The sequence below is a fragment of the Leucoraja erinacea genome, chromosome 34 (genome assembly GCF_028641065.1).
Source record: "Leucoraja erinacea ecotype New England chromosome 34, Leri_hhj_1, whole genome shotgun sequence".
Lineage (NCBI taxonomy): Eukaryota > Metazoa > Chordata > Chondrichthyes > Rajiformes > Rajidae > Leucoraja > Leucoraja erinaceus.
Window position 1 is genome coordinate 5,620,277 of NC_073410.1, and position 27,584 is coordinate 5,647,860.

A 27,584-nucleotide genomic window follows, 5' to 3' on the forward strand; every position below is an offset into this window, starting at 1 on the left:
TGATACGTCGAGGTAAGAGATTGAAAAAATGTTTTTCAAACCCACCCAACCACCTCCCCCCCCCGCATATAAAACAACCCAAGGAACACTATAACATACTTTTAGCAAATACTAAAAATAAGAAAAAAAAAAGAAGAAAGGACAGACAGACTGTTGGCGAGGCAGCCACTGCTGGTGGCGCCACCTGGTGTACCCGAAAAACCCGGCATCCGGAGAAAACAGGGAGAACATACAAACTCCATACAGACAGCATGTGAATTCAACATCGAAACTGGTCTCTGGCGCTACAAGGCAGCAATTCTACCATTACACTACTGTGCCCGATATCAGGAACATGTATAGAAAGAAAGGTTGGAATGAAATGAAACTAAACTAAATTAAATTAGGCTGCTTCATTACTGAACAGACTTGATGATAAGATAATTAAAGGATGATTCTGGAAGATGAGTCAGGTCAGGCAGAGGAACCGCTTACCAGAGTCATAGAATCCCAAAGGAGGGACAATGGACTCATCCTAAACGGAGAGAAAAAAAAACTAAGGCTTAACCCTGAGAAGTGTCAGATTGTGGAAATCATTTCCAGGGTTTGTGGTTGGGGCAATAATGATATCAACATGCGTGTAGATCAGGATTAGGGGCGAGAGGAGTGGCTGATACAAGAATTAAAATAAAATGACAAAGTACAAGATTAGAGTGGCAAATGTGAATAGGGTTATTAGCTGGCACTGAGGATTTGCAGCAGTATTGACCAGGGAGTTAAATGGTCTGTTCCCTTGTTGTCAGATCTACATATGATTATAATTGATTAGATATCTTATAACTGGTGTGCTCAGCTGCACTAAAGCTCACTATGTGAAACATTACAAGCATGAGACAAGAATTGAGAGGATTTACTTCTTCACTAAGGTTGGGGACATGTTTTCTTGGAGAAGAAAGAATGAGAGAGATCTCTATAAAAGAGTGCGATGGAGCAAACATTGAGAACATGTTTCTATGTGGGAAGTCCAAAATTAGAGGCCATATATACACCTCGATCATTAGTAAACCCAGCAGCTAATTTATAAAGAATCCTACACCCACAGATGCAGAATACATGACCACAAGGAAAGTTGAAGTAATCAATATAGATGATTATCAGGAGAAGCTAAATGACCAAACGAGGGAGAACAGAATCGAGAGACAGAGCAGCCGAGGCAGGTGAGATGAGACTCCTGTGGTGCATCAGTGGCAACATATTCATAGTTTCTGGCTTTGGAGTTCCTGAGATACTTCTGAAACCGAGTGACAAGCTACCCGAATACAAGTGTGGCTTTCTAGAATAAAAACAGAAAATATTCAGCAGATCAGGCAATATTCACGGAGTGGATATCAGAGTTAACATTTCAAGTTGATAGAACTGTCTTCACATGAAGACACCAATTGATCATTGTTTTTGTGGTCTCTTAATTGCTGTTAATCGAGGGTCCCTTTACATTTTAAATGAACAATGTAATACACACACACACACAAAAATACTCCTGCAAGAAGCAATGGGAGGAGATGGCATTTTCTGGCTAAATGGGATTTAAATGCTGGTGCTGGATTTACTGATTGGTTTGCCCATAACTACAGGGGAATGATGTTGATCGGATATAAATGGGGGGAGATACTGACCTTTTCTGTTGAAATCTAGATGTCAAAAACAAAGCATTCTTGGAGATAGAGCAGGTTCAGAATTCAACAATCATGACGTGCATTTACATAGCATCTCTACCACAGTAAACCCCCTCGACAGACAAAATATTATCATTGAGTAGCATTGGAGCAAGGACATAGAAGTCCAAGAGAAAAAGGTAGGGACTCCGAGAACACTAGAGCCTGAAGCACAAGCTGTTCAATAAAGGGCAACCAGTGTATGTGTAGAAATAATTTCAAATGTGAGAGAGAGAGAGCGAGAGATGGGGGCAATTCACCTGGCTGCAATTAAATGGACGGCACAGGTGAGCCGAGACTAATCTCTTTCTTCAGTCAGCCCTTGTCTCTTGTGTAAACAGTATGTTTGCACAGTGCTGGTACACCTGCCACTGCACCTGGCCACTGTTTCAATGAGCAGTCACCACAAAGGGAGAGTCTTGTATGTGTGCGTACAGTCACAGCTCTGCATGAAGCTTTCCATCACCAGCCCGACTAAAAGACTGAAATGAGCTCCACTGAAACAAACAGCTGAGCATGATGGAGGGTCAGAACCCTGGGCACTGCTCCAGCAGGAAGCTGTTAATGCACATTAGATTTATGTAACCCCTGGGTTTTCATCTTCCTAAAGCCATTTTTATCTTGAAGCACTGCTCTGAAGCATTGGGAGATTGATATGAGAACATAGCACCGTATATTACAGGAACAGGCCGTTCGGCCTACAATGTCCGTGCCAAACATGATGCCAAGACCATCTCTTATCTGCCTGCATGTGATGAACATCCCTTCATTCTCTGCATATCCATGTGCCTATGCAAACGTCTCTTAAATTCCACTATCGTACCTGCCTCCACCACCAGTATACTCCAGTCACTCATCACCCTCTGCATAAAACATACCCCGCACATCTCCTTTAAACCTTGCTCCTCTCATCTTAAAGCTGTGCCCTCTAATCTTATGAGATTTTCATCCTGGGGAAAAAAGTTCTAATTGTCCACCTCATCTACTGGATTAGGTCACTTATTGGCAAATATTGGCTATATTTAAGAGGGAGAGATGTGGCCCTTGTGGCTAAAGGGATCAGGGGGTATGGAGAGAAGGCAGGTACAGGATACCGAGTTGGATGATCAGCCATGATCACATTGAATGGTGGTACAGGCTCGAAGGACCGAATGGCCTACTCCTGCACCTATTTTCTATGTTTAATGTTTCTATGTTTATTCCCCCGTTCCATCGTTCAGTCAGATTAACTCCATTTACAGAAGTACTTCAATAGTTCAAAAAGTTTGCAAACTCCTGATAGTTCAGCATCTGCCTCACCATCAACCATCTGTCAATGTTTGTAATGTTCCCATTCTACTCAAAACAACCTCGATTGCCACACTCCATTTCCACTCTCCAGAGCCCTTCCCACCACTGGACCGTGGCTCCTGCATTTCTCCCCACTCACCAGCACCCCATTTCCCACATGCCAGCACCCCATTCCCCAGACATCCATTTTCTATTCTCTGGGTCTCTGCTTCCCACTCACCCGGGCATTTCTGAAAATTGTTCCTGTATTGATTCTCATCATTCTTCCAGACACTGCTTTCTAAATCAGAACAACTCATTGGGTAAATGTATTTCTCCTCATTTCTGGTTTGTCTTAAGTCTGCAATGCCTGGTTACTTACCCTCCTGCCTGCTCTTTCTAAATCTCATACAATTGTCAATGCCTCCATTAAATCTTCCCACAATCTTCTCCGCTCCAAGGAGGCAAATTAATTAACTGATTCCAACAACCCATCTCTTTGAGATTCAACAATACTAAAACACGTGATCTGGTCCTGTTTAGCTGAGGTCAGGTAACCCAGGCTCCAGGGGTAAGCTCTGCTCCTCTGGTTCAGGACTCCAGCATTAATCTTGATATATCCCTGATATACTTTATTGCCCAAGTTACATACTAAGAAATTAATTTATTTTGCTCACGTCTGTTGAGTTCACCTGGTTGCAAACACAATACTCACTGGGATGAGCCAAAATGGTTTCTGCTAATGATGAAAACATTGACACAAGACAATTCAATACAATGCATACTACTTTATTAGCCAAGTATGTTTTGCAACATACGAGGAATTTCATTTGCCAAGTCAGTCATACAAATAAAAAGCAACGGAACACACAAAATACATTTTTAACATAAACATCCACCACAGTGACTCCTCCACATTCCTCACTGTGATAGAAGGCGAAATAAAGTTCATTCTCTTCCCTTCTTTGTTCTCCCGCAGTCAGGGGCCTCGAGCCTTCTGTTAACAGGACGATCTCGACTCCCGTGGCCGGCGGCGTTTGGGCCCTCCGCGTTGGGGAGATCAGCTCCTGCATCGGGGGGGATGTCAGCTCCCCCGCGCCGGCAATCGGACCCCGTATCGGGGCTGGTCGAACCTCTGCATCGTTGGAGCTCCCGGCCCGGCCTCTCCCGAGACTGCAAGCTCTTGATGGAAAGTCCACAGGCCGCGGTTGGAACGATCCCAGGCAAGGGATCGGCTCCAATGAAAGTCCATGGCTCAAAGTCAGTCTGAGGGGGCCTCCAACTCCATCGATGTTAGGACGCAGAGCGATCGGAGATATGTTGCAAAACATACTTGGCTGATAAAGTATTATTGTATTGTAAAGACGAGACCCCCAGAAGCACTCCTGCTGCCTTGGTGGACATCTGCTTTGTGGACAAGTTGGGAGGTCATGTTGCAGTTGTATAAGATGTTGGTGAGACTGCATATAGAGTATTGTGTTCAGTTCTGGACACACGATGTTATAGGAAAGATATTGTCAAGCTTGAAAGGGTTCAGAGTAGATTTGTGAGGATGGTGTTAGATCTAGAGGGTTTGAGCTACAGGGAGAGGTTGAGTAAGCTGGGGCTCTATTCCATGGAGAACAAGCATTTCTGGAGAACAAGCACAGATAACATTTCAGGTTGGGACCCTTTTTCAGTGTGAAGGGTCCCGAACCAAAATGTGTAAACCAGCATCTGCAGTTCCTGGTTGCTATTAATTGTTTTTCTCCGCTGTGGTCAGTGTTCTGGATATAAATCCTATAGAGACTTGTACTCCATGGGACATCACATGATAAAGTGAACACTGTCGACCAGCACATCAGCAGTCTCAGGCAATTCTCTAGAATGCACCAAAGCCTTTTTCCTGAGCATCATTCCACTTTCACTTCACATTCCTTTGATGCAGTGGAGTCGGGAATGCTGCTGGATTGGTGAGAATTTATTAAAACAATTCAACAATCCCAGATACGTAAAATGGAGACACAAGAAACTGTAGCTGCTGGAATGCATGGCTGGTTTGCAGCATTGCGAACTGCTTCCCTCAGCCAAAACTGTAATAGACCTTCCAGTCTAACAATGCGATAATCCCAAGGATGAGACTCCATTAACACAGCTTGCAATACGCGCAAATGTAAATGGATCCATCATGCTTTAACACTGACACAATGGGTGCTGTCCACTCAGAGTATTTTAAAGGGTCAATAATTTTCTCTCTGAGCAGCCAGTTAATTAATTTTGGTTTCATTACACAGGGCACTGACCTTGCCTTGAAATTACCGTAAGAAATTGCAGCGAATTGTGGAGACAGCACAGAGCATCACACAAACCAACGTCCCTTCCATTGACTCCATTTCTACCTCACGCTGCCTCGGCCAGCAGCATAATCAAGGACGGGTTGCACCCTGGCCACTCCCTCTTCCATCAGGCAAGTGGTATCAAAGTGTGAAAATGTACACCTCCTGATTCAGGGACTTTTTCTTCCCAATTGTCATCAGGCAACTGAATCATCCTACCACTACTCGAGAGCAGTCCTGAACTACTATCTACCTCATTGGTGACCCTCGGACTATCTTTGATTGGACTTTGCTGGCACTAAACGTTATTGCCTTATCATGCAGCTACACACTGTGAATGGCTCGATTGTAATCATGTATTGTCCTTCCGCTGACTGTTTAGCACGCAACAAAAGCTTTTTCGCTGTACCTCGGTACACTAAACTAAAATTAACTTAACTTGAAAGATCTGGAAGGGGTATTGTGATCAGCATGAATTTTGGCTTGAGTACTCATCAATGAACCCACCTCAAGATTGTAAATATCTTCACGTCTTCCCAGCAACTCCTGTAATAGTCTTGCCTCACACATGTTAACACAATGAATGTCCCCACTCCAGGGGGATTTCTTTCAGACAGCCTCGTCCCAACAAGTCTGATCCGCAGCCTGCAACAACTCCCAGAGGCAAGGCTTCAGTCTGCCACCACTTTTTCCAACACCACCTGTTCCAGTGCTTTCACCTGTATGAGTTTTCAGACGTGGCTGTTCACTTGTAGTTTTTCTGGTCCCCCAACTTCCTGGGTGTTGGGTGGCCCAGGTTAGTTCCATACCTAGTATCTAGTTCAAATATCACGAGTGTCATTTACTGTCATGCCAACAATGAGTGGGTTAGCTTTTGTTAAGGCAGCTCCTTCCTCATTAAACATTCTGAATACTTCTCTGTATTACAGTCTTCACGAGCCTCAGTAGCATAGTGAGGACTGGGGAAGCTTCAGAAACACTAAGCATCTTCCTTTAACCTCTTACTTTCAATTTGTTTACTGAACTTGATGCTCATTCCTACTAGCTCAAGTGATGTGTTGTTTTAAAACACATGTGTAACATTTGCTGTCACTATATTTGCATAACCTTCGCTCCACAACTGCAACAGCTTATGTTTACCTCGTTAAAATGATGTTAATTTTGTTTCAGAAAACAGTGCTCTACCAGTTGGTGCCAAGTGCACCATCACATGGAACAGCCAGTCTCACTTTCCAACCCTGCTTGTTTTTACTTGCCATTTCCATTGCTTGGGCAATTATCTGTGTGTTGTCAAAGGTCAGATTAACCTCTGTTAGAAACTGCCTCTGAATCCGATCTTCATTGATTCTGCTCATTAATCTGTCCCTCAGCGTCAGAGACAGTATTCTCCATGATTACAGCTTGTGATAACTCCTTCAGTTCAGCTTTAATATTTAGCCACTATGTCTCCATAACCTTGAATGAAACATAAATCTTTGCAAACTCTTGCTTTGCTTTGGGTTAGTTTCTCTTCAACAAGTCCACCAATTCTTTCCTATCTTAATTAACTTTTTCTCCAAGCAGAGTAGGATTCTCATTGGTTGCTGTACTCACCTAGACTAATCTCTATTTATTTTCATCATCAATGTTATTAATGAAATAAAATGCAATAGTTTCTCCTATGTTTGAATCTAAGCATAAATGATGCAGTTTACCTCATTGTTGTGGCTATACAGCAATAGCTATAATGTGTCTGTGGCAATAATGTATATAAGTGTGCCTTTATAAGTTCAATTTGTGACTGTAATCCAAAATCAATGATTAAGTCTCTGATCTCATAGTGGTAGCCATCCTCTACTTCAGAAAGCAGCAGATTGCCAGGACTGAAATTAATACATTTTTAGAGTCATTGAGTTATACAGCAGGAAACAGGACCTTTGGATGAACTTGCCCAAGTCAACCAAGTTGAATCTTGCCTGCGTTTGGCTCCCATCTCTCTAAACCTCCCGATCTAATTATGAATGAAAGTATTGTAAATGTGTGGGGAAAATGGACAAGGTAATGGATCAGCCATGATCTAACTGAATGGCTGACCAACCTCATGGGACTACATACTGCCATTTATTTTGTTCTAACATAAAATGAATATTTACAGCCACACATAACATGGACGAATATCCCTACCTGAGCAAGAGACACCCTGGTACATGGCTAAGATGAGATTTCAGCAGTGGAAGCTTAAAGTGAAAGCATGTTCCATTCCAGATGGTCACTGTCCCTGGAAGAGCACTGTACAGGAGGCAGGTGAAGATTATTGATGAGGATCTTGAGAAAACACGAGGAATTGTTCAAACTGGAAGTGCTCGCTGAAGGGGAAATATTACTCCCCTTTTCATCCGGGATTCATAATCACATCTGGAGACCTCAGTAAGTTAGAAAAACATTAATCACTTCCAAAATAAAAAATAACTTTTTTTGAAAGACATGAAATGAATTTCTTTGGGGAGCAGAAGTCTCTTGACAAGCATTGGTAAATTAAGTCAAAGGTTGAGCTTTTGCCGTCAGAATCAATTACCATGAGCCTTTTTATTAAAAGAGAAACAGTTAACTTTTCAAGCGCAGGTCCGTTTGTCAAATGTAATGATGGTATTAATTCTATTTTTCTTTCCACAGATGCTACCTGACTTTCTGGCAGCTTCCAGGGTTTTCCGTTTGATTTCAGCTTGCCAGCATCTGCAGTTTTTAAAAAACTTTTGAGCTGGCTGACTTATTGACTGACTGAGGGACGTGTTGGGTAAAGGTCTGATAAGCAATTAGTTGATGTACTCTTCATTTTCCTCCAAAGTCATCTTCCTCCAAAGTACATAATATGTACCAAGTCCGTGAAATTATTTTGAATCTTTTGGTGCCATGTTACTAATATTACTCATAGTCCCACTCTTTCCCAGCTCATTGCCTTCTCCCCTATCTTTTTCCCTCCTTGCTCTTCCTCTTTCATCATTGACTCAAACTCTGCCTCACTGTAAAGAGACCAATGATATGAATTGTTGCTGCAGGACTTTACCTGATCTCTTCTGGACAAGCACGGACATCCATTGCCCATGTCTATCTTGAAGCCACACACAATGTCAAATGAAGTTGCCCAAATTTAACTGCATTACAATAAAGAGCTAAGTCTTGATGTGCCTTCTTGAAAAAGAGTCAACACTGCTTCTTCCATCCATTGACAAAATAATGCATCAACGGGAGGAGTCTGTTTGACTAACTCTGCAAAGTTAATGTCCGTCTTACACTCTCCTCTTCGCATTTAAATCCAGTTCTGATTAGCAAGTACCCCTGACCCTGTGCTGCATACTAGCATGCTGTGCAGTGCAGGGCTGCTTGCAGATGGGTACAGAAACTGAGTGCAGCATTGCATTGTAAACGGTGGAATCCGTGTCAGAACCCATGAACCTTTGAATCTATATAAATTATAGCTGGCATCACACTAACAATAAACAATTGGAATAAAATGATGTTGAAATGTTGAACTGAATGTTCCATATCATGTACATGCTATATGTTATCATACAACATAACATATCGCATTTGTATATGTTATTAACGGAATAACTTTTTCTTTATATTGCCATCATTCCTGGGTCAGAACATGCCATCTCAACCGGTGGCACCAGAAATAGCTGCCTCGTCAACAGTTTGTCTGTTCCTTCCTTCTTTGTGTTTTAACAGTAGGTGTTAAATGTATGTTTTTACTGTTCTTTAGCTTGTTTTATTTGAGGGGGGTGGGGAATTGGGGGAAACTTTTTCTAATCTCTTACCTCCAAGGAGATGTGATTTTTTCCCGTATCGTTTCTCTGTCCGCACTGTGGCCTAACATCGAGGAGTTGGCGGCCTTTGCTGGAGACCGCCTTTTGAGAGCTCCACCGCGGGTGCCAGCGGAATTTAACATCAAGGAGCTTGCGGTTTCTGGTCAGAGACCGACTTCGGGAACTCCAAACCGCAGGAGCTTCGACCGCCCCGACACGGGAGCTTCGACCGCTGGTTGCGGGAGCTTCGACCGTCCTGACGGATGGTTCGACTCCCCCGACCGCGGGAGAATAAAGGGGAAGAAGATTGGACTTCTTTGCCTTCCATCACAGTGAGGAATCCGCTGTGAAGGATGTTTATGTTAACTTTTATGTAGTTGGGTGTCTTGTTCCTTTTTCCCCCTCGTATGTCTGTATGGTAATTTGCATATCACTGTACCTTAATTGGTGCATGTGACAATAAAAGACCTTTGATATAACATGACCCCTAAGGCATGGACACCAAACCTAGACTGGCCCCAAGTTGGACAGCAGAAGCACCTATCAGAAGAAATGTTAAACCAAGGTCCCATCTTCCTTCTCAAGTGAACATAAAACGATATTAAACTCAAGTGAACATCACACTATCCTGAAGTAGAACAGAGACCATTGGGGTCCCGGTGAATGTCCATAGATTCTAGGAGCAGAATTAGGCCATTCGGCCCACAAAGTATAGTCCATCCCTCTGACAACATCATTGAAACAGACAAATCATTTCGATCTGTTAAATTGATCAACGGTATTTTATTCTAATACGTACCAAGATACAGTGAAATTATTTTGAATCTTTCTGTACCTATATTACTCTAGTGACTGCACCCGCAGGTATTTTATTAATTGAAAAAAGCTTTGGAATGATACATGTATTTTTTTCTCTTTGTTAATAGTTGCAAGGTAACTCATTGGTCAAAATCTGCTCTCATACATGCTGGGAATGTTAAACCTCCTGCAAAAATGCAAGTTATTTCTAACTAATGTTGTATGGATTCCCAATGACATCAAGGACTAATGGTGCTGGGGGTCAATAATATGCGTTAGCGCATCATACATTTTGTTGGCCAACAGTCGATAACAATATGATATTTGTCCTTTCAGCACCTGATAAAGTGCCCAGAAATCTAATAGGAGGTACCATTGAAAATGAAATTATAAAACACTGGCAGTATCAAAGAAGACCTTTCAGCACATTGGGTCTGTGCAGGTTACAAAAGAGCTGAAGATAGACACAAAATTCTGCCGTAACTCAGCGGGACAGGCAGTACCTTTGGATAGAAGGAATGGCTGACGTTTTGGGTCGAGGCCCTTGTCCAGACTGCCCCGGCCTAAATCTACTCTACAGCGCCAGGACCCATTGTCCCAGCTCTTCCAGTACCCAATCAGGTAGATTCTAAATGTGATGTTCCTGTGTCCCTTTAACACCCTTTCAGGCAGTGAATTTCTGATCCTTTACCACCCTCTCAGTCAAAAGGAAATCCACATCTCCACAGGGAACAAACAAATTGCTGGATATTTTTGGCTCCATGTTTTTGACCCCTGCGCTGCAGTACGTGTGCCCTTTTGAGCCTCTCTCGCTAGGCCCCATATAATGTCAGATAGTTCTCAATTACTCTCCCCTCAACTTCAAAGGAAACAATCTCATTCAAGGTGATCGTTCCTTATAGCTTCAAGATTCCACCCCTAACAACATCCTCATAAATCTCCTCTGCATTCCCCCCCAGGAGTTACGCATTTTATCTGCAATGTGTTGACCAGAACTACACCAAATACTCCAGTGGTGGACTTCACCCTTGTGGAATGTGCCTGATCTGATCACAGTGTGTCGGAACTGAATTACGTGACCAGGGAAACGTGTAACAACTAAGATGCAATAGTTGTAGGAGTATATGAGCTCCCCGTGCCGATAAAGCTATTGACCCTTGAGAAGAGTTGAGGTAAAAGAGTTTAAAATAGTGTCTAGAATCAAAGAATCAAAAATAAACTGGCACAAGGTTTAAAAATAAATTGAAACTCATAATTCTGCATACTCAGAATATCTCAAGCTACACAATCTAAAAGGAAACCTTCATCTTTAAATAAAACTCTGTCAACCACTACATAAATAACTTCAAAATGTCCAGGCGTTGGAAATAACCAATAGGTTGAACGATCAAATGACAAGGTCAAAATATAATTTGATTATGTGTTGCAGTGAATGTTTTTTGCTCAAGTGTAACTGGCCAGTGGAGACCTCTGAAGAACACGATCCAAACACGAGCCATTACAACATTCATAACAAGTGTGAAGGATGGAATCTACCTCCAATCTGTCTCATATGGAGCAGCTTTGGTTTTCTCCAACCATTCAAGGTTGTGGATTGAAACATCCATTCCTGAGACATGAAGTATGTCAGCAAGGGCGTACTGACGGAGTGCTACATTGCTGTAGGTGTCACTATTTACCCAAATCCTATCCATCCTCATAGATAGAGGCAATATCTCTTTTGGCATTTTGGGCAACTATGTCAATTTTTATATTTCAACCAATTTTACTAATAATCCTCCCGAATTGCAAGAATAATCAATCATGTGCTCATGGAATGTTGTTTTGGGATGTTTTATAAAGATGTACCTGACAAAATACAAATACAAGTTGTTTACATGCATCTGAACAGTGTACAGATTGCACATTTCTACAGCAAGCCATTCTTAATTGTAAAGCTAGATCTGTGACTTCACAACCTTACACCTTCACAATATGTAGATCAGGTCTCTGTCACATGATGTTATTTGGAACTATTTATGATTCAGTTTTTCAAATGTCATCATGAATGAGGCAACAATGTTGAAGGTGGAGATATGGATCATGAAGGTTTGGATAGCGATGAATAATTGCCCATTGTTCGGGCCTTGGGAAGACAACAGTTCCCCATAGTTCAATGGACTTCCCATAGGGAGTGGTTCACAGCAAGTGGATGAAGAACAATACAGTTGATAGCACGCAACAAAAGCTTTTCACTGTACCTTGGTACACGTGACAATAAACTAAACTGAAACTTATAACACTGAAGCATTAAAACAATTTTGTTTGGCCATTTTGAGCAGCATCGTTCTTCAACAATGCCATCCACAATCAGGCTCAGATCAATCAAGATTAAGATGGCTTCAGAATTCAGAAGAATGAGATGTGGATGACAACTGTTAGATTTGGGCTAACCAAAAACAATATTCTTACTTCATCAAGCTTCACTGACAAAATGAGGCCAGTACTTCCCCTGTTAGAAATTCCCAGTATTTAAACTCTGCTTTCCTTATACATTCTCCATGGTTTTATAATCAATTGTCACTCAATGTAATTATCACCATGAATTAGTTATTAACTCTTCTCTGCAGTCAATGTGAGGCAACAAACTAAATTAGTATCACCCACTTTGAAAGGCAATAATCTCATATGGGGATGCTAATGATGTTTTTAGGCATTGCTAATTGCACTGATGCAGTTTAACTAAAACCCTTCAATCAGATTACAGGCTTCAAATCGATTCCTGTTATTCTTAATTCTAGTCCTAAATATTCTGCACCCCTCAGGATGAACACACATGTGATTTTAAGACTTCAGTGTTCTCTGAACATAATTTCTTAAGGGCCTGTCCCACTTGGGCGTCATTTGCGCATCACGAAACCAGTTGTATTCCCATTTACTTGCTGCACCTGTACAATAATTAAATAGTTAATTTACAAAGATATCCAGGTCCTTCCGAAAACCAATTTCTTCCATTTAAAAGTACTCTGCTTTCTACTTTTTAAACCAAAAGTGGGTAAGCTCATAATTTTCTACATTACTTTCCTTTAAAAGTGTGTCAACATTAGTGGGACTCCATGTGTAGGAAAAAAACGCAGATCGACAATAGACAATAGACGGTGGTGTAAATCAAAGATAGTCACAAAATGCTGGAGCAACTCAGCGGGACAGGCAGCATCTCTGGATAGAAGGAATGGGTGACGTTTCGGGTCGAGACCCTTCTGGGACTCCATGTTCTCTACCATTGTAAAACTGCCTGAACTTGTCGTAGCCATCCATCAATCAAAGGAGGAAATTCCATTTTTGCAATATACAATTATAGTATCATGCTGACATTTAAAGTACTGTGAAATATTGTATGCACATTCCCGACATAATAGAGATCAACTCAAATATTATCCCATTATAATTAGTATTCAAGAATAGTAATATGATGTTATTTCATTTTTTAAAATGGGTGTGGAATTTCCCATGAACTAAGTATAAGAAGCCAGCCCATCATGCTTTGTTAATGCACTCGTGCCAATCGACCTACAAGACCAGTTGCATAGTTACATTAGTGGTCTCCCATATCTTTAACAAATGTGTAGGAAAGAACTGCAGATGCTGGGTTAAACCAAAGATAGACACAAAAAGTTGGAGTAACTCAGCGGGTCAGACAACATCTCTGGAGGAAAGGAATATGTGACATTTCGGGACATCAGTCTGAAGAAGGGTCTCGACCCGAAACATCACCTGTTCCTTGTCTGCAGAGATGCTGCCTGGCCCACTGTGTTACTCCAGCTCTTTGTGTCTATCTTCTTTTGCAAACATGATGTGATAGTGATAGTGATTGATTAATACATTTTAATTGTCATCATGACTGGTTTGCTCCATGAGCTGGTTAAGCTGACAGTGGGGGGGGGGGGGGGGGGGGGGGGGGGGGGGAATCTGTGGTTCTTTTTTTTCCACCAGGCTGATATCATGGCTAAATTGCTGGTGAACCTGGATTGAGAAACCTCGACACTTTGATTAGCAGCTGGCCTATTTAGACTGGGGTGGGGGAAAAAACACCTCACTTAGATGGTTGACTGTTTGGTATTTTCGACACCAAAATCGCAGTCAATAAGTATTTTCTAGACATTGTAAGCTCCAGCCCTGAATTTACATATCCGGGAAAGATTGAAGGGATCCATTAAACTCACCCAAGTGTTATTAATAGTTTACTAAACCTCAACAGTGTCAGAGCGTCAGAGTGCGGAAACAGGCCCTTCGGCCCAATTTGCCCACACCAACCAACTTGTCCCGGCTACTTTAGTCCCACCTGCCTGCATTTGTGTCATTTCACTTCAAACATGTACTATCCATGTACCTTTCTAACTGTTTCTTAAATGTTGGGATAGTTCCAGCCTCAACTACCTCCTCTGGCAGCTTGTTCCAAGCACCCACCATCCTTTGTGTGAAAAGGTTACCCCTCAGATTCCTATTACATTTTGGTCCTCAATTCCCCTACTGTGGGCAAGAGATGTTTAGCTTATATCTAGCTCTAATAGCGTTAACATGTCCCATTATTTGTATTTTCCATTTGAAATAATAGGAGGAAGAAGACAGGTGGATGTATATTTGGGAATCCGGGTTTAGAAGGACACAATGTTAGGACACACACAGTGTAGAAGATTGTCCAGGATCTCGCTGAATGGTGTAGGGGCCAAATGGCCCTCTCCTGCTTCCACTCAAGTTGCTGGTTTGATTAATAGATTGTAAAAACGTGTTGCTGAAATCAAAATCTGAGATTTTCAATAAACCACAATTGATATTACTGGGCACATTTTATAAAATGGACAACATAGATTTTCACTTTAAAAATGACATCTTGTCATTGTCTCTCTGTCCACTCAATCAGTTTGTTTGAACTCCAGTGACCACTCGAAAGCTTTGTAACATTTTTTTAAAAAAGCAAGCTCTTGGAAACGTCAAGGATATAAACCACCAGTCAATGTGTTAGTGGTGGCATTGATTGTGGGGAGAACTCTGTTCTCTGAGTAACGGCACAAACTGTTTCCTGACAAAACAAAATAAGAGAAAGGACCAGTGTTTCAAGTTTAATCCAAAGAACAGCACCTGCAGAGATGTGGCATGGCTTCAGTAGTGTAGTGCCATATTGTCCAAACTTCAGGCACAATACTTGGAATGGGATTGCACCTTTCAGCCATCTATCTCAGTGAGGTAAAACCAAATGATCCCCTTGACAGAAGTGATAATAAACAGAAAAAAAAAGTTTCAATACAGTAGAGCTATTGCCTTACAGTGCCCAAGACTTGGGTTCGATCCTGACTACGGGTGCTTGTCTGTACGGAGTTTGGACGTTCTCCCCATGACCTGCGTGGGTTTTCACCGAGATCTTTGATTTCCTCCCAAACTCCAAAGATGTACGGGTTTGTAGGTTAATTGGCTTGATATAAATGCAAATTGTCCCTAGTGTGTGTGGGATAGTGCTAGTGTGTGGGGATTGCTGGTCGGTGCGGACTCAGTGGGCTGAAAGTCCTGTTTCCACGCTGTACCTCTTAACTAAGCTAAAAATATATCAAACTCACCAAGACTCTTAAAATGTTTGCTAAACATTTATTTTGGTACTAAATATTAATTGGATTTTACTTTGAATGGGATATACTGATGATCTGATGGTGTGTTATAGACATAAACACTTAATTTCTACTTTTAGAATAACTATGAACGTTTATCTCATCTACCATTTGCAATCTATGAAGAACATAATCAGAAATCTGCAGCATGGGCCCCCCCCCCATTCTGGCATTCGTTTTTCAAATGAATTCATGCATTTTGCACATCATTTTTTTGTGCTTCACTAGGAACCAAAGAGGAGGGTTGTCTTGACATCCAACCCAAAGCTCTTCCTTTTCCAATCGCATCTTTTCACCAATTTCATTCTTATTTGTGTGAGAATGTTTTCTTGATTTGCACAACAGCTACTGCACTTTGAAGTAGTTCTTTATATATTGAGAGATGATGAGAAATTTGACATAATGATATGTACATGATGTTATGCCCCTCGCATATCCTTGCCATTCAACACCCTGTCACGTGGAGAAAAATTATTGTGTCATCCCGCTGGTCTGGATATAACTTTCTGAAAATTCCTCAACGATATCAGATTCGCCAACCAAGGCCAGAATATGCCTTAGATAATTATATTATTTCTGTCTCAGGTGGGATAAAATGCAGATAAATTCAACAAAATTTTGCAATTGCAATTAGATCATTAAATACCCTAAGCACTTCTAAAAAATGAAAATCAATAAATATCAAAAAAAATCCTATAAATCTGACAGACACCTGCACTAATTATACATTCCATAAGATTGGGGAGCGGCGGAATCCATTTGATAAACTGTTCATGAATTAGCTGAAACAACTCATCTCAGATTGTTGCCGATTAATTATCAGATCCATCTCTTTTACATGATTACAATTAAAACACAAAGTGTTTGCGATGTTACACCAAAAGTCAGGGTTAAACTTGCGTCACCAGTCCTTTAAACAGCCTAACCATGCTCCTATATTCTTCATCTTGCAGCATTCCATATGGTTACATTAGCACCTTATCTGACTGTTCAATGTCTTTAATACCCTGTATGCATGCATGCATGGAGTCATGCAGCAACAAAATATGTCCTTCAGCCCACGTTGATCTTCATAACTTATCAATACTAATTCCATTCACCAACTGTTAGTCTAGAGGCTGCTATGCCTTGGCAGCTCAATTGCTAGTCCAAGTATTTCATAAATGTTGAAGGAATACCTACCTCCACTCATCCCACTGACAGACTCCCAGAGTAAAAAGATTCTTCCAGAGATTTCCTCTAAACCCCCACATGGAACGTGTACCTGCTGGTTTTGGACACTGCAAAGTTCTGCATCTTCCTCTGCTCTTCTATTCATCACGTATTCTCTCACCTTGTTTGTCCTCACTTAATGCATTAGCTCACATTTATCACGAGGAATGCTCCCTTGCCAATTTTCTGTCCACTCGAACAGTTCTGATCACATTTTAGCAATAACCCAAATGGGGTCTTGAGTCATAGGCACTCAAACATCCAGGTTGCTTGAACAGCTCCTTGAGAAAGGAGTAGAGAGGTATCAGGTTTTCAGGCCAGCACTGCCCCTTCATCACAATGCTCCTGTCATTCTCTCCTCCCTCGGCTGACACTCATATATGTTCATTCTCCACCATACACCATACCAGAAAAGCCAATAAATATAACCTTTCACAACACCATGTAAAATTATTCCAACACTGTAAGTTTAAAAACAACAATGTGTTGAACTCAGGATCTGTGCTGGGAAATGGACAGATGACATTTCAGGTTGGGATTCTTCATCAGACTGATGGAGTGGAGGGGAGATAGCTGGCAGAGAGAGTGTATGGGAAGGGGTGGTACAAGTGCTTACAAGTGATAGGTGGTCAGCTGAGGAAGGGTAGGTTGGTAGATGACTCGGGTGCAGGAGAGAAGGGTAGAGATAGTAACCAAGGCAGTAGGTGATACATGGAGAACACAAAAGGGTACAGATGGTGGCATCTAATACGGAAGGTGCTGCCTGACCCATGGAGTTCCACCAGCCGTTTGGTTTTTACTCAAGATTCCAACATCTGCAATCTCTTCTCCATTACAAAATCCTGCTCTAGACCCGTCTTTGTGTGCGAAGAACAAATAACGCAGAGAGATTGTGGGGAGCCCATCACTTGCAGGTTCCCATCGAAGTTTGACACTTGCCGAACAAAACAATGTTTTGTTATTACTTCCGGTGTTGAATCTTGTTCCTTAAACTCACCATTCAACAGCGATTGGGAGTATATTCACCATATTGATTGAGTATATTGACTAGTATGGGTGTCAGGGGTTAATAGGGAGAAGGCAGGAGAATGGGGTTCGGAGGGAGAGATAGATCAGCCAAGATTAAATTGCAGAGTAGACTCGATGGGCCAAATGGCCTAATTCTGCTCCTTATGACCATGCAGGCTGCAGCAGTTCAGGAAACCAGTTCACACAGCCTTTCCAAATACAATTGATAATCTGCAATAAATGCATGCTTTGCCAGTGATTATCACATTGCATAAACAAATGATGAACATGCACCCATGCATTCTTGCTACACCTGATGGTAAAGGTGGAGGGGAGTGCCACAGGATACACTGCTCCTACTCAACGAGGGCAGGTGTATCTGGAGCACAGACTCCAAATCAGGTTTCAATGCCAGTCACATACGAGTCTACTTCTATTCTCATGATTCAACTGACGACTGAGATTAAATTATTAGAGTGTAATTCATTTAGACAGAGCAATTACCTCTATTTGCTCGGCATTGTTTATATTAAGACTGACAAAGAAGCAGAAATGATGCCCACATCTCTCTGCCTCACTTCCCCTGCAGGAACTTGAATAATTGTATAACCACTTCTAATATCTGAAGCATTACTGGACCTTTGAAATTGAGATGAAGCTGAAACTGACAGTGCCTGGCATACCCAATGGTCAGGGCAGTGCCCAGGACATAACAAGTGGGTGCCAGGAGTAACTCAGCGGGTCAGGCAGCATCTCTGGAGAGAAGGAATGGGTGATGTTGCGGGTCAGAACCCTTCTTCAGACGTCCACTGAAAGGTCTCGACCCAAAACGTCACCTATTCCTTTTCTCCAGAGATGCTGCCTGATCCACTGAAGCTACTCCAGCCTGTTGGGTCTGTCTTTGGTTTAAACCAGCATCTGCAGTTCATTCCTACACAAGTAAATGCCACGGTTACGTTGTCCGAGGTGCACAGGCTGAACTCCTCATAGCAATATTACTTTAACCACACTAAGACACAAGAGGCCATGCATCTCCTCTGCGCTGCTCCACAATTAGATTAGATTATGGCTGGTATGCACAATGATCAGATCTAATAACATTCTGCCTGTTCCTCAACATAAAATGGCTTCAAAACATTACCCTCTCCCAATATTAGAGAGCGATAATGGGTGGGGCTTGAGTCGGGCAGCTCCACAATTAATTATGCAACAACAGTACTCATTAGCTGACTGAATAGGCAATGAAAATGTTTTTTTTTTAATCTGACTCAATGTAGCCCAACTCACTCCCTATTGCTCTCCAAACTATCATTATTGGAGGCTGCCTTCATCATTGTTGACCACAGAAGGAAAAGGGGACATTTTGTGGAAACATGCCTTTCTTAAATTAAAAATGATGTTGATAATAGAATATTGTACTTGCTTGGGGTGTGTCTGAAATAGAGAGGGTGAGAGATTTGAAGACATTGAGTGTATCAGTGTTAGCTTTTATCATTATTATCTATGGTTGGGACATCTGCCTGTATTATTAGTCAGAGTGTGAATGAAGCTGTTGGAAAAGGGGGAGGGGCAGCTATCAAAGAGTTTAGAATAGGGAGATTGAAGAGGAATGTATTGGGAGAGGGGATGAGAGATTCAAGAAAGGGCTCATTGGAGTGAGGGGGGGGGGGGGGGGGGGGGGGGTGTTGGGGGGGTCTGCATGAACCAGAAATTACCCATTATTTTCCACCATGTAAGGAAACATAATGGGGTCCTGTCTTTATATCTGGCCATGCATAGTGACTATCTACAAATTAATCACAGTGAAAACATATGCAAACAACATTTTCATCGTATAATGTATTCAGCTTTCCCTGCTTAATCAGGGATATATATAGTATTTCTGGGAGACGATGCCTATTTTATATAATGTCTCCCAGTAACCCTATGTTCAATATACCCGGTCAATATCAGGTGATTAATAATTTCCAAATTATCCTTTCTTTTGATTATACTGTGCTTGTAAAGACCGACTTGTATTTGTTTGTGATATATATTATTTCCTGAATACATTTAATTTATGATGATGTGCATTAGCTTTCATTAGATTGCCCACGATGTCTCTATATTTATATACTGCCTTTCAAGACATCCAGAGACTCTGCAGTTAATTAAGTGCCTTACAATTGAGTGACAATATTAATGCAAGAAATATAGCAGTCAGTTTTGACACCCAAGTTCCAATAGAGAGAAAACTTATTTCTTGTTTTATTTCACTTAGCACAACCCGTTTCTTCTCTTAGGTTATATAGAGTTTGTGATCAATATTGCCCAAGCCATGCAGTGAATCCCACTTCTCTTCTTTAACATGTTGACATTTTTCACACAGAGGGTGGTGGGTACGTGAAAAGAGCTGCCGGAGGAGGTGGTCAAGGCAAGTACTATAACAACGTTTAAAATATGTTTGGACAGGTACATAGATAGGAAACATTCAGAGGGATATGGACTATATGTGAGCAGGTGGGATTAGTGTGGATGGGGCACCTTGGTTGACATGGGCAAGTTGGGCCAAAGGGCCTGTTTCCGTGCTGCATGACTCGATGACATCCACCAGGAGAACAGATGGGACCTCAGTTTCAAGATTCAACCAAAAGAAGGTGCTTGTGACAGTGCTGCCATGAAGGGTCGGTCTAGATATTGGTGCTCTGAGCCTCTGGAGTGGGACTGGAAATCACAGCCTCTGACAGAACCAGGGGGGTTACCCAATGAGCCACAGCCACTGCGGGCAACCACAGTGGAAACAACACACAGCTATAAATTAAAGAGATTAGCCAAGCTAACATACGACAATGCCAAAGAATTTAGAACAACTTACGTAATTAAAGAGAATGCCTATTGAGTCATTTAGAAATGGATTGATTCACTGCAAATCTGAGATATGCAACTTATTTAAATTATGATGCTGTTCTCTACAACCGTACAATCTCAACTATTTCCTATCCCACTGCCAAAGAGGTGGGGGTGGGGTCTGGAAATATTCAGCAACAGGTAAATTACAATATCTTTAACCATTTCTCTCAAGAATGTGAAATTGTGAAGCACAGTTAAAGGTTTGTGTTAATTATGAAATCATTTGACATCTATTCCTTTTTAAGACTTTTATATACAACCATTTTACACCCCGTCATTGGATCCCATGATATTGGATCCCACAAACATCAAATAAAGGGAAGTGCCTCTAACTGGATCAGAATGGACAGGACCGGATAATAAATCAACCTGCAGGTGATTGTTAGACTGCCTCCGTCAGTAACTGAGTGATAAAAATGAGGGTTTTCTTATCTCTGAAGAGTTATTAGTGGCCTGATGGAACATGTTTGTTGGGTTCTTACAGGAGCATAGGTAAAGCTGGGATGGAAGATTGCAACCTTCACGTGGTCCGTCCTGTTTCGACTAATGCAATCAACTCGACGTGTACAAACGGAAGATCAAATAGAACAAGTTGTCCAACAACTTTAAGCTGAGCCACATGAAAGAAGAAGAAGGTGATGCTAATTGCTTATGGGTAGACAGATGCAGTGCAGAAGAAAGCTTTTCAGTCCAATGTGCCCATCTCTGTCACCTTTCTGAAAGTGGCCCACTTTGCCACTTCCCTGCTTATTCCTTTCAATTTTTCACCTTAAATACTCATCTGATCCCCTGTTGGAAGCTCCTACTGAATCTACTTCCACTGCCTTTTGATCAAGATCACAATGCGCTGATTATTTCCAGATCACATTGCACTGCCTAGATAAATGTTCCTCATCTTACTTCTGAGCCTCTACCATAATTCTAGGCCAGGTGGCAACTGACTCACCTGTAGTGATCCACAGAATTTAGGTTAACCAGAAAACAAGTAAGAAACGATTTTACTTGCCTCACCCGCTGGCTTTCTCCAGCATTTTTTGTCGACCTCCGATTTTTCCAGCATCTGCGGTTCCTTCAAACAAACAATTTGTAATCACAAGAAACGGCAAATGCTGGAGTATTGATCAAAAAGAATCAAAGCACTCAATTAACTCCACGGGTTAGAAAGCATCTGTGGAGGGAATGGATTGACAACGTTTTGGGTTGGGTCGGAAGAATAAACAATATGTACTCAGGCTAAATGGGTTAATGAGGCACAAGACCTATGCTTTAAGTTTAGGACACGTCTCTTGTCCTGCTTTTTGCTGTGTTACCTCAGGAGGAGGAGCAGTGTGGTTGGGTTAAACTCAGTATGGATGGACTAGGAGGGTCACCAGGTGGCGAAGGTGTATGTAGTAAAAGTGTAATGATGGTGAAGATAGTGGAGGTGTAAAGGCCACACCTCTTACCAAGGAACAATAATGGTGATATAATTTTTAATTGTGCTTCTGTTTTGAACAAAATAGCAACCATCACCATAGTCAGAATATAACTTGACAGAATGAGATTCTATTACAATTGATATATTAACAGCAGATCAATCCCAAGTATGTCTCTTCAAAGCGCATGAGGAAATAGCCAGGGGTAGGGTAGATTTATGGTTAGGTTGCTGTTCCAGTATCCATGACAATAGAGAATTTAAATCCAAATAATTAAAGAGCTGGTGTCAGCAATGAGATCATAAAAGTATCAGATTGTTGTAAAAATCCATTTGATTCATGGACGTCCTTTATGGAGGGGAATTTGCTGTCCTTATTGTGGTCTACAGTAGCTCCACTCTGACCAAGGTGGTTGGCTCGGATCAGCTTGGGGGTAATTAGGGATGGGTGATCAGTACGAGCATTAACCATAGATATACACACATCCTGTGGAAAAATAGGGAAAAGCAAATGGGACAGCGTTTCACTGCTGAATTAAGTTATTGTCAGCTGCTTTCAAATGCCTGGCTCCTGCCTTGGGGAGAAGCCAAGCTATCAAGATTGGAAATATCACCAGGAAATGAGTATTTTCTGCTTTGTCAATTTGAAATGCAGCCAGAAGGAAGATCACAGATAGTTCGGCATGACTGAAACTCAAGCTGCAACAAGTGCTGTATTTCCTTAAATATCTTTCTCAGGTGGAGAATAATCACTTGTTTGTAGATAAATCCACACCTGTCTGGTAAGTTCAGATCCTAAATCAATGCAAGTTTGAACTTTTAAATCCATAATGTTTCATTCTTCTGCAATGATAAAGGCTACAACAAACTATCTGGTTTTCAATAAACAAAGGTGAGGCCATTAATAGTTAACTGCAGGTTGCAGGCGAGTTCAGGGTAGCAACTTGATTTGTAAACTTAAAGTTACACTAATAGTAGGGCTCCATCAAATGCACAAATACAAGGAACTTAGAGCAGACAGGGACCAGCCAACCCTTCAAGCCTGCTCTCTGCCTTCCATTCTTCAACATGGTAACTAATCCAGGCTTGGCACCAATGCCACTATTCTGTTGCCTCTCTGTGCTCCTGGACTCCCCTGCAGATTAAATATCAGCCAATATAGAGAATTCCAAAGATTCCAGAGCTTCTGAGAGATAAAAAATCCTCATCACCTGAAATGCGTGAACACTTCATCTGAAATCGTCCAAGCCTAGCTCCAAATACTCCAATAGTTTGTGGTTTCACCCATTTATATAATGATTTGAATTTTCATTGTTCTTTCCAAATTTTCAATTTTCCCACATGGTTTCCCATCTGCTGAGTCTTGCCCTCCCATACAACCCATTTGCAGCCTCTCGTGGTCCTCCATACAATTTGCTAGCCCTTCTACCTTGTACTACCAGCAGCTGTGGCTCCGTATAGTTGGTGAAACAGTTTAGGACACTGGTGATTTTGAAAGGTGTTGTACACATCTAACATCTTTATGTTGTGGTCTCCATGAGGTGATGGGGAAGTCCTACTTAAAGCAAAACTGCTTAATACGGTAACATTTTGTTTGAACATTTCTTTGAAATCCATCTTAAATAAACATTTCCACTGTAGCAGTTGCTTAATGTTGGTGGGTTTATTGTCACTTGTACCAAGGTACAATGAAAGGCTTTTGTTGCGTGCTATCCAGTCAGCGAAGACAATCCATGAATGATTACAATCGAACCATTTGCAGTGTAAAAATATTATCTATATATATATATATATATATATACACACACACATACATATATATATATATATACACACACACATATATATATACATATATATACACATACACATATATATATATATACATACACACACATATATATATATATACATATATATATATATACACATATATACACACACACACACAACACACACATATGTATATATACACACATATATATATACACACACACATATGTATATATATATATATATATATACACACACACACAGTCATACACACATATATACACACACACACACACACACACATGTGTGTGTATATATACACACACATATATATACACACACACACACATGTATATATATACACACACACACACACACACACACACATATGTATATATATATACACATGTATATATATATATATATACACATATACACATATGTATATGTATATGTATATGATATGGGAATAACGTTTAGAGCAAGGTAACGCCAGCAAAGTCCGATCTAGGATAGTCCGAGGGTCACCAAGGAGGTGGATAGTGGGAGTGGTCGACCTTGTCCTTTGATTCCTCGGTAAAAATATTAACAAAGAGACACTGCCAATTGCCTCTATTTCTGATGAATGGCTGGCTGCCCAAAATAAATAGGAAATAATATTGATATCAGTGTACGAAACCATAAATAAAACACTCGGCTGTGTGCTACTCAGCCAGTAGATCAACAATTCAAAGCTATTCAGCAATAGTTGCAGGTTTATTCCCCTCTATAATCTGTATAAATGCCACTGACATCTTCAGAACACATCTGCCTACACGCGCACACATATCATGTTCTCCAGCGGTGCCGCCGGACCCGCTGAGTTGTTGCCCCAGCACGTTGTATCCTTTTGCATGTATACGATCCACACTTCACTGATAGATGCGGCACAAACTCCACCTCAATAAACATACATCGGAAAGAATGAACCTTTAATAATATGCAGAAGTGTGCCGGTGAGAATCGCATCATCGCAACGCTGAAATATTCAGCCATATCTGCAAAAACTTTCATCATTTCTGTCTAACAGCTAACCGGTACGCGCACCAATCTCCAAACCAGCTTCTGACACAATGAGTGTTCAAATAGGTGCAACTGTGCAATGTCGTGAATCCAGTGAAAACAGAACGAAACACAGGGAATGTCAAAACAAGATACTGGATACACAAAAAACTGGAGTAACTCCGCGGGACAAGCAGCTTTATCTCTCTACATCATCGTCTATATCTCTCCTTTCCCTTATCCCTAGCTAGTCTGAAGAAGGGTCTCGACCCGAAACGTCGCCCATTCCTTCTCTCCAGAGATGCTGCCCGTCCCGCTGAGTTCCTCCAGCTTTTTATGTCTATCTGCGGTTTAAACAAGCATCTGCAGTTCCTTCCTACTCATTTCGAATGTAAAAACAAGTCTTCCTCAAAGACCATAAAGAATCATAAACAACTAGGACTAGAACCATCCTAGACATTGTTCCGAAAGTCAACAGCAAGCAAGAACCTCTCTTCCCCTGCTACCAGTCATTACATTGGTACTTCCACAAAAATGCAGCTTTTATCTCAGATCTCCAACAAAGGTTGTTTCTGCCTCTGAATCCGATTCCCTTCCTGTGATGACAGCTAAGCCTCAGCCGAGGGAACTCGGGACCATTCACTAACTGGCCTTTGACAATGATCAGAACTGATCATTACAGCTCTCTGTCGGATACATTTTCAAAGCGACGCTGTCCGTATCTCGAAATAAATCTCCGAATCCGAATTCACCCATTGTACAGTCTCCCTCTCTCTCTCATCTTAGACTTTCCGCCACTCTTGGGCAGTTAACATTTCTACTCTCCCTTCCACGAAATCTTCCTTTTTTATTTAACATCGTCAACTAATTCGGGAGACGAATTTCCACTAATACATCACTGACAAGTGTTGCCCATCCCGGGGATACAGCTGGGTCCCTCTCATCCCCAATGAAAGGGAGAAGCGGAGGGGTCGCAGCTGCCTGGAGACCGCCAGCCGCGGGCAAGTAACGGGGCAACTGTTCAACATAGCACCCACGCGTAACATGCCCCGCTCTTAGCGGGAGGCAGTTTGCGGAGACCATCCGCGAGAATCATCTCAGCGAAGGCCAGTTAAACAAAGTTTAATTTCTGGGTCACTAAAACAAAAACAAAAAAATCCTTGTCTAAGTGAGTTGCGGTGAATGTTTCAATGGCACCATAAATATCCAAGTTTCCATCTCAAGATGAAATCCTCCAGCTGTCAGTTTCACGATGTTAAACCGCACGGCACACAGCGCCTTCTCGCGTCTAACTTCCCACCTTGGGTAAATCACGGCATATATACATTAAAAAAAAATCATCTTACCTTCGATAAGAAACAGGGCGAATAACAAGCGGGACCCTATGAGTGAACGCATCCTCTATCCACATGTAGTTTCCCTCTCACTGTTATTTTCCTTCCAGTTACCAGTTGTTCTGTGGCCGGGCTGAGTTTTTTTTGTTAGTCTGAGAGAGGTTGCTTGTGGTGTATTTTTCCCCCTCCCGCCTCTCACTCACACTCGCACTGCCCCCATCCTGATCGTGGTTGAAGGTGGTTCTTTTTCTGCTGTTGATCACGGCGCAAAGTTAATTAGGAATCAGCCTCAGCTGCCCGGGAAATTCTCCAACGGGACTCCTGGGGACGCTGTGGGTCAGAAAAATACAAAGAGAAGGCGGTTGCCGGATTTCTATGGGGATGGGCAGTAGTGGGTAATGGAGCGATCGAGAGGCCAAACTACAAGTGCCTATGTAGCAGAGAGTGGACAATGTGGGGAGCAGAGAGCGAACCGGAACGGCCAACTACCAACTACACAACTAATCAGAGTCAGAGTCTCGACCCGAAACGCCACCCATCCCTTCTCCCCGGAGATGCTGCCCGTCCCGCCGAGTTACTCCAGCATGTTGTGTCATCCAAAATAATGCGCTTTGACAGGACGGAGCGATCAGGGCAAAAACAGTGAGAGAAAATAGAGGTGGCTATACCTGGAAAATAGGTAAGGATTGGTTCTGGAGTGGCAGAGGATAGCGAGGGGGGAGGGAATGGAAACAAAGTCACAAAGAGTAGATAAATGTTCAAGAAGGAACTGCAGATGCTGGAAAATCGAAGGTAGACAAAAGTGCTGGAGAAACTCAGCGGGTGCGGCAGCATCTATGTGAAGGAACTGCAGATGTTGGAATCTTAACCAAGACGCAAAGTGTTGGAGGAACTCGGCAAGTCAGTCAGCATCGGGGGAGGGAATAGACTCCTTCTCCACATTTCTCCGGTCTGAGGAAGGTTCCGACCCGAAACGTCGCCTGTCCATCCATTCCCTCCTCAGATGCTGCCTGACCCGCGCAGTTCCTCCAGCACTTTGTGGCTTGTTCAGGAGGACTGGGTGGTTGATCGGAGCGGAGAGTTACTTGAGGGGTGGAGGAAGGAACTGCAGATGCTGCGTTAAAACCCGAAGATAGACGCAAAATGCTGGAGTAACTCAGCGGGACAGGTAGCATCTCTGGAGGTCTGAAGAAGGGTCTCACCCATTCCTTCTCTCCAGAGACGCTGCCTGTCCCGCTGAGTTACTCCAGCTTTTTGTGTCTATCTTCAGTTACTCGAGGGGCTCTGGATTCTCCTCTCCCCCAGAGAAAGAGGCAAAACTCAGCTGTTTGCAGCCGTTCACTCTGGATGCTGGTGGCCAATTGATGAGGGGTTGCAGGGGGGTTGAAGACACGGGGGACTTTGTAGACAGAATAG

General features: G+C 42.1%; 1 protein-coding gene across 1 annotated transcript in view; it reads right to left on the reverse strand.

Annotated features, from left to right (window-relative positions):
• Window positions 1–26,313, reverse strand: part of ret (ret proto-oncogene receptor tyrosine kinase) — a 72,375-nt gene extending 46,062 nt beyond the window's left edge. Inside the window, exon 1 of the mRNA XM_055661721.1 lies at window positions 26,181–26,313. Within this exon, the coding sequence (XP_055517696.1) occupies window positions 26,181–26,232 (52 nt within the window). The 5' untranslated portion in view covers window positions 26,233–26,313. The remainder of the gene's footprint in view (window positions 1–26,180) is intronic.
• Between the last annotated feature and the right edge of the window lie 1,271 nt (window positions 26,314–27,584).